Raw genomic sequence first — 13,851 nt, forward strand, 5'->3', positions numbered from 1 at the left:
TTGATGACTGGATGAAAAATAGGAAATTCACCCCAGAGATCACTTCTGTGGCACTGCTTGACAGGGGCACAGGAAAATAATTTTCTTGGGGGGGGGCGAAAGCCAGGGAACTTTTTGGCTAGGCTTATATAGGCCCCAAGGCCAACAACCTAGTACCTACCTATGAAAGAATGAACCTATAAGGGGCCTGTGGTTTGAAAGCAGACAAAAGGTAAACAATCTGACTCTGACCAGATGCATTTTCTTTGAATGTGGGTTTCAATACCATTTCAGTGGCATGCGATTTTCAATGACAGAGAAGTTAACTTTTTATGCTAAAGTTTTCATTTTGAGACTGTATTATTTTGTTTAACAAATGTCTATCAGTGTCTGTGGTATAAAATTTGAAGCAAAAGTTTTAAATTAAATCCTGTTCTTCTGTACCTTTTAAATATACTAGCTGAAATGCAAAGATGAAAGAAGTTTCTAAAATGTTATGGGTTTTATACAAAAATGTTATGTATTTTATTCAAAAATCAGTTATTAAAATAAAACAGATCTTCACTTTTCTAATTGCCGTCCTGGACAGTATTACTTCATAATTGATTCATGTACTTGACACTTGGTCCTTTCATAAAAATGACAGAAAACTGATCCTCAATGACAGATAAATAAAATAAACTAGGAAGAGTGTGCCAAAGAATGAAAACCTGCATGTGAAACTGTAACATAAAACAGATGCTACAGTGTAAGTTACCATAATAAAATAAACACTAATAATATAGCCTAACTGACAATATTCAAATTGAAATATCACCTCCTCAGGAAAACAACATAATATACACAGCAAATAAATCTGCACAGTTTATAAATTAAAAACGTAGTTACATCAGTGAAAAAAGTCTGCTTATTATGGCATTACAAAAACTACTATATAAACAAACAAACCTTACTAAATTAACATAACAGTTCATCTGTTTTTCTCCTCCATCCACATTATCCATATGCTTGATTGCATTCTCAGCCCCATTCATCCATTCAGGATGACTGACAATTCTTATACAGCCATCCTGAAGGCAGCCATTAGTGTATTTCACTATGTAGTCCTAACGACCCCTTACATGTTCTGCAATCTGTAAGGAAAGGGTCATGAAATGGGTGTATCATGGACTTTTATTCTCTTCTAGGAGCAATGCAACCCATCAAATACTGCTAACCACCTTCTTAAGAAACAAAAGGTCCAATGTCTGCAATGCAGATTAACTAACAGGAGACTGCTGTCCCTGAAACAACTCAAACTTAGTGCGTTAGTGTATTAATTATACTTGCATGCAACCTTGATCTGAGGAAATGAGTTTCACTTTTTTAAAATATTAGGTAATTGCTGGCAAAAAGTAAAATTCTGAGACCAGCAAGAAAAAGTTACCTTTCTCACAAATGGGCTGCTTGCTAGTCCATTGTCCATCTTTCTGGCAAATACTTTGCTCATTTCCAACAAGAGTGTAGGAGTTATTACATGCAAACTGTATCACTGACCCAAAAGTTGCAAAACCATTCATTATATTTCCTGTTCCATTTAAAACTTCCATGTATCCATGTACTGGTATAACAGGCACTGGGCAATTCTCAAATTTTTCTTCTGGAACTAGAAAGAGAAAGAAAGTAACACACAAAAAGTAAAAAAAAGGAAGAAATGTTAGAAGTGTCACATGGGTGTTATTTATATATATATATATATATATATATATATATATATATATATATACATACATGCATACGCACACACACACACACACACACACACACACACACACACACACACACATATATGGGTCTACTTCGTTTGTATGAAGTTGCAGTACTTCGAAACCCACTTGGTTGAGACCAGTCGTTAGATCACAATACAGCCTGGAATGGGAATATTCCCTTTTCCTAGTGCGATCTCGGAGTTGGTATATTCAAGAAGGGGGGAGGGGGGCTTACCCCCTGCAAAACATGTTTTCTGTGTTTTTTTTTTTTTTTTTTTTTTTTAGTTAGCTGATCCGGTGACTAGCCTTCAGCGAAAGTGCACTTTCGTTGAAATTCACTTTCTCTGAAGTGGGCATCTACTTTGTATGATGTCACATATTTTCAAATAAACAAAGTAGATCTATATATATATATATATATATATATATATATATATATATATATATATATATAGTTAAATAATATACCTACATATCTAAATATATATCTATATATATATATCTATATATATATATATATATATATATATATATATATATATATATATAAAAACATATAGATATAGATATCAACAATTCACCCAAAAATAGATGATAAACTTCCAGGAAAGCGGCAGGATATCCAAACGCATAAAATATAATTGTTTATTGAACAAGAAACATAAGCGCTTTCACGGTATTACAATCTGTTTCATCAGACGTACTCTCTATAACAAACTGATATCTCTTAAATACTTTTTGAGCACATTCAAACAGCCAGTGACTGAAATGAAGCAATCATTCAATTAATAAACATATAAATTCATATAAATTCATTAAAAATTCATTAAAAACAACAAATAAAACAATTAAATAACCATTAATTAAATCCTATCTATCTAACATTGCATATAAGTGCTTATCAATATATAATGTGTATAAAAATAGTAACTTCTAAAAACTGTCTATTTTTATCCTTCTGGATTTAAGTAGTGGTTTCAGGGGAACAGCATCATTGAGTCCCCATCCCCTATGTGCACCTAATCTCAAAATCCATTTAATTTCTAAGGTTTCCGTGGTGTTAACTATGTCACCTAACCTAACATTTATGTCCTGTACCTGCAATACCCGGAAATGAAATTTATGTTTCTCGCCAAACTGTATTGTGTGCTTGGCTAGGGCACTGTGGATAAAACCTTTTGTGGTGCAGTATACGTGGTCCCTAATGCATTCCCGCAATGTATGATTAGTTTTGCCTACATAGAATGAATACCATTCTATGCAGGATGCTATGTATACTAGGTTCTTAGTGGTGCAAGTACTAGAATTTCTCAGCTCCCATAAATAACCAGTGTCGGGATGTCTAAAGAATCTTGACTCATCTACAAAGGGACATTGTGTACATTTCCCACATCTTTTCGTACCCAGCCATAGTTTATCAGTTAAATTTGTAATGTTATCTAGTACATTAAATATTCTTTGTTGCATGTCATAAACAACCTCCACTGAAGTTTGCTGATAGGCACCACCTGTTGTAACATTTCAACCATAGTATTATAATAGTATCGGGCATCCATAACTACTACTATGAATTAGACAACCTCAAAGTGAATTTCACAATGAGAGGGTATGAAGAATATGAGATTAATAGAATATACAATCAACTGAGATCAGAGAGAAAAGGTCGAGCTAAACCATACTTCTCTCATAGATCCATACATCAACAGAGAATACCTCCTACAACAGCAACATTAAAACTGCCAGTAATTTTACCTTATGCTATGAATGTTAATAAATTACAAGAAACTATAGCTCAGCATAGGCATATACTGTTAACAGATGATATGACAAGAAACATAGCAGGGGATTATCCAGCATATATATTTAGGAATAAGAAATGTTTGAAACATCAATTATGTTATCCACTCTCCAATAACATTACAAATTTAACTGATAAAGTATGGCTGGGTATGAAAAGATGTGGGAAATGTACACAATGCCCCTTTGTAGATGAGTCAAGATTCTTTAGACATCCCGACACTGGTTATTTATGGGAGCTGAGAAATTCTAGTACTTGCACCACTAAGAACCTAGTATACATCGCATCCTGCATAGAATGTTATTCATTCTATGTAGGTAAAACTAATCGTACCTTGTGGGAATGCATTAGGGACCACGTATACTGCATCACAAAAGGTTTTATCCACAGTGCCCTAGCCAAGCACACAATACAGTTTGGCAAGAAACAAATTTCGTTTCCAGGTATTGCAAGTACAGGATGTAAATGTTAGGTTAGGTGACATAGTTAACACCTCGGAAACCTTAGAAATTAAAAGGATTTTGAGATTAGGTGCACATAGGGGATGGGGACTCAATGATGCTGTTCCCCTGAAACCACTACTTAAATCCAGAAGGATAAAAATAGAGAATTTTTAGAAGTTACTATTTTTATACACATTATATATTGATAAGCGCTTATATGCAATGTTAGATAGGATTTAATTAATGGTTATTTAATTGTTTTATTTGTTGTTTTTAATGAATTTTTAATGAATTTATATGAATTTATATGTTTAATTGAATGATTGCTTCATTTCAGTCATTGGCTGTTTGAATGTGCTTAAAAAGTATTTAAGAGATATCAGTTTGTTATAGAGAGTACGTTTGATGAAGTGGATTGTAATACCGTGAAATCGCTTACGTTTCTTGTTCAATAAACAATTATATTTTATGCATTTGGATATCCTGCTGCTTTCCTGGAAGTTTATCATCTATTTTTGGGTGAATTGTTGATTTCTACTGGGCGAATTGGTATCTTCTTTGTGGTTGTTTTTGTGGCTGATATAGATATAGATGTATATGATTCATTATTTACATAAATCTACAGAATGGAAATTATATAATTTCAGTATTGTGTAAAACATTAGTGTGTGTGTGTGTGTGTGTGTGTGTGTGTGTATGTGTGTGTGTGTGTGTGTGTGTGTGTGTGTGTGCGTGTGAAGAAGCCTGTCAACAGTTGTCTCTCTCATTGCAATACTTCTCCATTTGTTTCTCATTTTAGAACATTTTCTACCTGTAGCCTTGTAATTTTTTTTGCAAATGGCTATATCAGTGTCTTCTGGCTGAGGCATTACTCTAAGAACGTTTTATGCAAGAGCACCACTGTATGATATAAGAGAATAATTAATTCCATTTTCCAGGAGTTGTCAACTAATATCTATTACTGTGGTAAAAGATATATGGCAATAGCAAGCAATAAGTGCACAGTTTTGTATGTGAAATTGCTGCAGTGAATTTTGTGTGTCTTTCTTTTCATAGGTTTAGTTTGTGTGCATGTGTTTGAAGTTGTATTGAAGGTACCATATATTCTGAGTAACATTTCCTAGTGTGCATGCTAACAGGGTCTCAGAATACCACACTATTAGAATGTTGGCAGAGTGTAAGTGTATACTATTACTTTTCCATGTTAAGGGTAGCATTTAAATTGTAGTATGTGCATTATATGGGGAGAAAGCATCACACAAATGAAGAGGCAAGTGTAATCTTCAACAGCAGATAACTGTATCAGTCTGTCAGTGCTGTGTTGTGGTTTAGCTCATTCTTTGCTAAGACTGTCGATTACAAATTGTGTTTACCCATGGGGTACAATGACAAAAAAGAAAGACGAATACTGAACAAAAACAACAAAGTCAGCTTTAATAAAACCTGTTAAGCGCTTTTCGTTTCGTAAATAGACTAAACTTCTTCAGACAAGTTACATTCAATGCTTCCTCATTTAAATAATCACACCCTTAATTAACAAATTGTACCTACTTAAAAACATATAAGATACAGTGCAACCTAAAATTCTATGCATTAATAACACATATATATGTGTTTTAATTTTATGCAAAAAGTAAACATATTCATTCTAATGTAAAAGCATTAGAAAATCAGGGAAAATACATCAACAAACTAATCATGGTTCCTATTAACTTGATCATATCTAATATATTTACATATAAATATATATGTATATATATCAACATGTAATTAAAATGCATATATACGCTACCCTAATACTATCAAAATGATTTAATAATGCTGTAATATAAAAATATAAAAGGTTATTAATTCACTAAATTGAACACTAACAGTAACAGCTAGAATATGTAGAGTTCAACTAAGTACTGTATCTTTTATGCTTTTAAGTAGGTACAATTAGTTAATTAAGGGTGTGATTATTTGAATGAGGAAGCACTGAATGAAATTTGTCTGAAGAAGTTTAGTCTCTGTACTAAACGAAAAGTGCTTAACAGGTTTTATTAAAGCTGATTTTGTTGTTTTCGTTCTGTATTTGCCTTTGTTTTTGTCGTTTTTCAACAGTTTGGGTTTGCTTTAACTACCCATGGGGTATACCCAAAGTATAAAGTTGTTTGATTGGGTATTAATACAAACACAGTCGATATTTCATTATGTGTTTTGTTAGACAGGAAGGGGCAATTCTTTTAGGTCTTTTTACTGATTGGATGTTTTTAAGTATAGCAATAGATTAATACATCAGCATTGAACTTTACTAAGCAGTGCTTGAAACCATTTCTGTCAGAACTGGAACAACAATGAACATGCTGAATCTGCATGGGGTGGGTGGCAAACCTCTCAGAAAAAAATATTCTTGCCTTAGCATTTCATTAATTGATATACTCTGAGGGAGTAAAGTAAGCTAATGTACTTGTTAAACTAAGTTTAAAAAGACTTGTGTGGCATAAAAACAGCGGTGGAATGACAAGTACTGTTGAATGCTTAAAGTGATATGAAACTGGTCAAAGGCTGCATGATAAAGGCCATAATCACATGCTGGAAAATTACTGATCAAAATAAATACACAGTAAATAGCAAGAATGTTGATTAGCTGTGATTCTACTAAACTGCAGAAACAATTCTCTGGAAATATTTTGGGAGTAAGGTGTAATTGCTGCAAGAAGTCTGTGCTGAAAAAAATACTGAGGCTAAGTATGTGTAAAAAATGTTAGTAATACGTGCAAAGTACGAAAAGTGGTCTGCTAAACGAAAGTGAAACAATATGCGACATAAAAGTACTAAAAATAAATTTGTGATAACACAAAGAGTGCATCTACTCCATATAATTAGCAAAACATTTATAATGGTGTCTGTACTACTACAACAAGCTAGCAGTGTTGGCATTCATAAAAGTTATCAGAGAGTAAAGTTGGTTATATTGGCAGCAAAGGAAAATGTAATGAACTGTATCACTGTTCCAACAGTTGCAATACCATTACTTATTTTCCGGTTCCTTTTAAAACTTCCATACATCCATGTACTTGTATACCAGGTTCTGGGCAGTTCTTTGTTACCAAAAATCTGGCTTTTCCTCTATGAGCACTGACCAATTTTTTTTTTATGACACAGTTGTGAATTAAATAAAGTATGTATTTTGTGACCTGATACTAAAATCAAAACTGAAAGACGTTCTAAGACATTAAACAGTACAAAACCAATGCAAAAGGACCTGAAAGCAAATTGAGGTGCTGTTTCAAATAATAGGTTCATAGGTTCATAGGTAAGTACCATGACTGAATTTCATATTAGTAGGAACTGATAGATTAAAGGGATACTGTGGTACAAAAACATTATACTGAAATCTAATAAGCCATATGGTGTGGTGCTGTAATTCATTGTCTGAACTGTAAGGGAAAAATAAAAAAAAATATGCATCTAACAATATGTGTGTTAAAATTAAAAGTGCATTAGCTCCTATCAAAGACAACAATGTTATCATGTAGCAGGGAGAGACTGCTGATGAAATAAAGCAGTATGCTGCTGAGTTACAAGTATGCCAGATGTTTTTTGTAAGATTCAGAGTGGCAAAAAAGAGATACTAGGAATACCTGAAGTCCAAATTGAAATTAGGCAGGTTGCATGAAAGTGTGATAAGCATGCAGTCAAGTAATACTAGGACGGAAAAGGAATTTCAAGCTAATGCTGAAAAATTAAGCAGCATGCTTACCAGTCTGGGTAACATGGAAAAGGTTATTAAGGCTGTAATACAAAGGTAATGAAACTCAGTGGGTAAGAACAAGAAAAAAATGTTTGAGCAACAGCAAACACAAATAAATATACAAAGCACTATGGTTGAAGACTCAAATGCTCTAAAAAAATGCTGAATATAACTTGAAGCAGAAAAAAAGACATGTTGAGACAAAAAAGAAAATGCAATCTGTTATTCATGTGACTGTTGGCTGCCTACAAAGTAATAAAGGGAAAATATGGCAAGAGCTGCAAAATTAGTTTAGTGTTATTAAAAAAACTCACTGGAATGGACATTACAGAAATGCAAAATAAAGTTCTGGGCAATGTTTCTGTCACTGCAGAATTTGTGAATGCTTCAAATTTCTCTGAATCAGTTTATGGTTTGATAAAATGTCTTGATTCTGTCATTATGGGCCTGGCATCTGTCATTCGTCGAATTAGGATAAAACTGATGAACTGTTGTGGGTTCAGTTCAAGCAGCTTTATTACATACAAACACATCAGGAATGAGGCTTTGTAACTTAAACTTAAGTAAACTTATAAATAGACTGACTACCACACTCATACATGTTAACATTCTGGCTGTTCTCTCAAAATGGCACTGCTGCCTGCACGTGCCTACCTCTGGAAATGCTTCTTTGAGGTACATAAACATGTTTTGTTCTACAGCATCTAGGTCCAAAGAGGTCATTATCCTACTGTACTACACTCTTAGGTTCATAGGTTCATAGAGTAGTACTAGGCTAACTGTCCTTGCGAGCCATTTCAAGCCTAGCCAATTATCCCCTGTAAGATTCAAACCATGTACCTTGTGTTTGCAAGGCAAACACCTTAGCCATTAGGCCACCCTCCCAACCTATCAGACCAATCATAGAGTACAATACTCCCTTTGGTATGTACCTGGCCAGGCATAGGCAGCAAATAGAGTGACTTCAGAGGTTCCTTACAAAAAGAATACAAAGCGTAACAAACCTGCCTTATGCAGAGTACCTTAAAACCCTCTCCCTCTATTTAGTTTCCTATAGATTACTGAGGGGTGATCTATGCCTGGCTTACAAGGCAGCCACAAACCCCACACTTATGAATCTTCTACATATTTGTAAGTTGAAGAATATCAGAAATGCAAGGTCTAGGGAACTGAATTTTGTCCATGACTTAAAATAAAACATGCTGGAAAGACACATATGCATCCCAAAGACTACCCCTTCTATGGAACAGGCTTCCTATCTATGTGAAGCTGAGTTCATCTATTACCCAGCTTAAGTACAACCCAGACCAGTGGATGGGTATTAGGAAATTTACACTGGGCTTGCTACCTATGTCTCTTATGAACAGAGGTAGTTTATAAATACCTAGCCCTCAATGTCCTGTTTGGATACAAGACATCATTATTCTTTCAGGAAAACTTGGCTAGGCTTAGAAAGCCCCCCCAGGTTGTTTGCCTAGTAACAGTCTATGAATCTATGTAGGGTTTCAAAGAGACTTGGCCTGTTATGCAAAAGGTTACAGAAACAAATTATGAAAACAACTGCCAGGGGGCGCTGTTGCTGGAGGAAGAGAGGAAATTACAGCAAATCGTGTCTAGATTGTTCATACAAATAGAAACATAACTACAAGGACAATTGACACACACAAAGCTATTATTATGATTGTTTTTCAAAAAGGACAGAAATAGCTGATAGCTAATCTTAAGCAGTTGGAAGGTAAAACAGACAAAATTTATAAATCTTGTTCAAAGAAGTATTTGAACAAGGTGATGAAGAGTTACATAATAAAACAGCTTTTAAGAAAGCGTGTCTGGTGTTACTAAAGTTCTGGGCATATAATAAATTATGATTCAAATGGAGTCTTGACTAAAGTGGGCAAAAGAAACCTTGGCTTAAAATGAATTCCAACAGTTGGGAAGCATACAAATGTGCAACATAAAGGTGCTAAGTGAAGAACTGTGCACATACTTGCTATATTGCTATAAAGTCCATAAATGCAAACCTTTCAGAGTTATGAATGTGTATTTTAATCCAAGTGTTGTTTAAGCAGAATAATACCATGCTTAGAAGTAATAATACCATGCTGAGAAGTAAGAATACCATGCTGAGAAGTAGTAATACTATGCTTAGAAGTAATAATACCATGCTGAGAAGTAATAATACCATACTGAGAAGTAGTAATACCATGCTGAGAAGCAGTAATACCATGCTTAGAAGTAGTAATATCGTGCTGAGAAGTAATAATACCATGCATAGAAGTAATAATACCATGTTGAGAAGTAATTATACCATGCTGAGAAGCAGTAATACCATGCTTAGAAGTAGAAATATTGTGCTGAGAAGTAATAATACCATGCATAGAAGTAATGATACCATGCTGAGAAGTAATGATACCATGCTGAGAAGTAATGATACCGTGCTGAGATGTAATAATACCATGCTGAGAAGTAATGATACCATGCTGAGATGTAATAATACCATGCTGAGAAGTAATGATACCATGCTGAGAAGTAATGATACCATGCTGAGAAGTAGTAATACCATGCTGAGAAGTAATGATACCATGCTGAGAAGTAATGATACCATGCTGAGAAGTAATGATACCGTGCTGAGATGTAATAATACCATGCTGAGAAGTAATGATACCATGCTGAGATGTAATAATACCATGCTGAGAAGTAATGATACCATGCTGAGAAGTAATGATACCATGCTGAGAAGTAGTAATACCATGCTGAGAAGTAATGATACCATGCTGAGAAGTAATGATACCATGCTGAGAAGTAATGATACCATGCTGAAAAGTAGTAATACCATGCTGAGAAGTAATAATACCATGCTGAGAAGTAATGATACCATGCTGAGAAGTAATAATACCATGCTGAAAAGTAGTAATACCATGCTAAGAAGTAATAATACCATGCTGAGAAGTAATAATACCATACTGAGAAGTAGTAATACCATGCTTAAAAGTAATGATAAGACTGAAGAGTGTGAGAGCTTGGAAAAGCCTGTGGCTCAAAAAGGGAATAGGTTACACAAATTAATTAACAGAGTTTTTTACATACAGTCTGGTACAGCATTTAAAAATAAAGGTATTCTGTGTGGTGTTTTGTAGTATGGAAGGAGAATCCACAGCAGAAGCAGCTGAACTGTGCAAGGAACATGTCATTCAATATAAAATTACAGAAATGCATGGTGTGGAAAGCAAGTCCCTAGCAAAAAGTAAATGAGTGGCTTGAGGGGTACACAACTCAATATAAAATTCAAGTGGTAACTTCTGAAAAACAAAGAGACAACAAATAGTCAGTGGAGAACCCCAATGTAAATTTCAAAATGTTAAAAAACACAGTTCAAACTAAAATCAGAGTTATTAATGCAAATGAAAGGAAATACAGCTATACAGAGTACTCTGAAGATATTGTTTAAAGTAGTGGGAATTTTGGCATAACGGTTAAAGTCAAGAAGCTACAGGGTTTGATTCTCATCTTGGGTTGTTGGCTAGGCTTAAAAATGGCTCTTCAGGGAAGTTAGCCTAGTATTCACATATGAACAAGACTGCTAAAATGAGCTGAGGAGAAACTCTATGAAGAATCATATAAGGAATAGTAACGCTAATACAGCAACATGAAACAAGGCAAAAAATCCATTAAAACAAAAGCAACTGAAATAAGGAATACATAAAACAAAGACAGCAACAAAGTGAAATATGAGAAGCACACCAGAAAAGTCAGGCGTCACCTTAGAATGTGCAAGGAAAACTATAGATAATAATACCAAGTATAGTAGTCTAAATGGCTGTCATGAAATTCTGTCATGCTGATCCGTGAAAGACCCCACAGAAAGACGTAAAGCAACCAACGACCAGAGAATATATCTATTAAAATGCCCAGTGGTAGCAAACAAGCAAAGAACTTTGTCAAAGTCTTTAACAGAAGGAAAGTGTTCACTGGGTTTTGTCCTGTACCACAGATGAACAGAGCTGGGAAAGGTGTTCAGTAAATATGCCAAGCTTTTGAAAGTTATTGTCATTCAAGATTAAAGACACTGCAATCTAGGAAATTTGTTTTTTGTAACATTTCAAAATTCAGAAAGTTGTACAAATGCCAAAGCTGCATAAAATGGATTATAGCCTGATGGAAGTTAGGACCATGTAGCTATAGTACTTATTATCCTGGGATGCCACTGGAAGACAGCAACTGACTATGTCCAGATTATACTGCCAAATTAGTTGGATGGCCATGCTGGGAGTTGGCAGGACAGTGGTGTAGCTCATAGCCCAAGTCTGAAATGGGGAGGTGTTATTTGATAATATGAAGCCAGATAAACCTGTTATTCAATAAACTGATCCATAGTTGAGGCCAGAGAGAGAAAGAGAGTATGACGATTTGTCATGCAATGAGAAGACCTGTAGTGGAACTAAAGCAACACCTGCTATAAAAAGGAAATGGAAGCCAGAAGCAAGAGATGTTTGCCTCTCATTGCAGGGGGATTACTGAGGGGTGATAGCCTCGGCCAGAGGAGCTATACAGACATATACATGATACTCAAAGTAAAGGCATGGCCTAAAGGGTTATGCAGGTGGGAGCCTAATACACAGAAAAGGGGGTTTTCCAAGACCAGAGTGGCCAGGGTGTCTGAAAGAAGGTAGCCTGAGGCAAGGTCAGAGACAGTCAAGAAAAGCCTATACATTTAGTGCAAATAAGACTGACAACTATAAGTTATTGAAATTTAGTGAACTATTTCAGTTCTGTTGTTTAAGATTGATTATTATTATCTGAAAGCATTCCAAAGAATTACTAGACTGTATATAGCTGTGCAAACTTACTTCAGTAAAAGCATGATTTTATTTGTAAATAATGGCCTTTGTGACTTCTGTAAAAATCAAAGAATGGTAATAAATGTGGTTTATGGAGTGAAATGAAAGCAATAGAAGGTAAGTGTGTGTGCCTATATTTATATACATGTGTATGCATTTCTGTGTATGTCTTCCCTAAAGAATTTCCAGTTCTTAGTTTAGAAACGTAGATCCAAACTTTGTGCAACCTACATCAGTAGACCCGAAATGGTCTTTATCTGCTAGCAAGAGTATAACCTTTACAAAGTTTGAGATGATTTAGCTGAGGTTACCTTTATCGCACACTGGTTGTTTCCCTGTCCATTGTCCATCTTGTAGGCACATTCGTTGCTTACTTCCAGTTAGAACATAAGAGTTATTACATGTAAACTGTATTACTGTTCCAACGGTTGCTTGGTCATTAGTGATAAGGCCTGTTCCTTCCATGATTTCCAAATACCCATTCTCTGGTATACTAAGCTCTGGACAATTTTGTAGCTTTTCAGCTTGAACTAGAAATGGTACAAAAGGAAAAAATGAAATGTGGAAACAGATGTTAGTATTACACCAGTTTAGCAGGCATCGTGTGTGCTTGTGTGTTGATAATGCAGTGAGGGAAAAGTTTGATTACATAAAGCCATATGCATAAATATGGACAACCTATTTGTTTAGGTAAATTACTAAGAATATTCTATGCTGACTAAATACCAGAGCTAAAATAAAGTAATTTACTCACACACACACACACACACACACACACACACACACACACACACACACACACACACACACACACACACAATTCAGATATAAAAAATGGAATTAAATTCTTTAACATACTGTACATCTAGTGTTAATAATACAACCTTCATTAAATTCTGAAATAATTGATTTAAAGCTACCTTTGACACAGGCTGGTTGCTTGCCTGTCCACTGTCCATCTTTCAAGCATATTCTTTGCTCATTTCCTTCTAAAATATATGTATCATTACAGGCAAATTGAATAACTGTTCCAGCAGGTGCAAACCCATTAATTATACTTCCGGTTCCTTCTATGGTTTCCATATATCCATGTTCTGGAATTTCAGGCTCTGTGCATTTTGGTAATTTTTCACCTGGAACTAGAAGTCCAAGTAAAAAAAGATAAAAGTAAAATCAACAATTTATCAAAGCTTTGTGAGAGTTATACGTGCTTAGATAAAGGCACATATAATGCATTATTTATGCAATGCTGGAGAGGCAACATTAGACCATTTCAGCATATTCTTTACCTTGCTTAGTAGAGCAGACA

At 34.8% G+C, this 13,851-nt stretch overlaps 1 protein-coding gene across 4 annotated transcripts in view; it reads right to left on the reverse strand.

The window, feature by feature from the left end:
- The window catches only part of PAMR1 (peptidase domain containing associated with muscle regeneration 1), a 1,499,432-nt gene that overhangs the window by 121,128 nt on the left and 1,364,453 nt on the right, over positions 1-13,851 (reverse strand). For 3 of the 4 annotated variants that reach the window (XM_044082656.1, XM_044082657.1, XM_044082655.1), the window contains 3 exons: positions 13,463-13,681; positions 12,854-13,072; positions 1,406-1,624 (listed from right to left, as the gene is read on the reverse strand). In XM_044082656.1, coding sequence (XP_043938591.1) covers positions 1,406-1,624; positions 12,854-13,072; positions 13,463-13,681 — 657 coding nt within the window. The remainder of the gene's footprint in view (positions 1-1,405; positions 1,625-12,853; positions 13,073-13,462; positions 13,682-13,851) is intronic. The other variant, XM_044082658.1, reaches the window with a different exon arrangement.

Source organism: Protopterus annectens, chromosome 9.part0 (genome assembly GCF_019279795.1).
Source record: "Protopterus annectens isolate FY-2018-M chromosome 9.part0, PAN1.0, whole genome shotgun sequence".
In the NCBI taxonomy this organism is placed as follows: Eukaryota; Metazoa; Chordata; order Ceratodontiformes; family Protopteridae; genus Protopterus; species Protopterus annectens.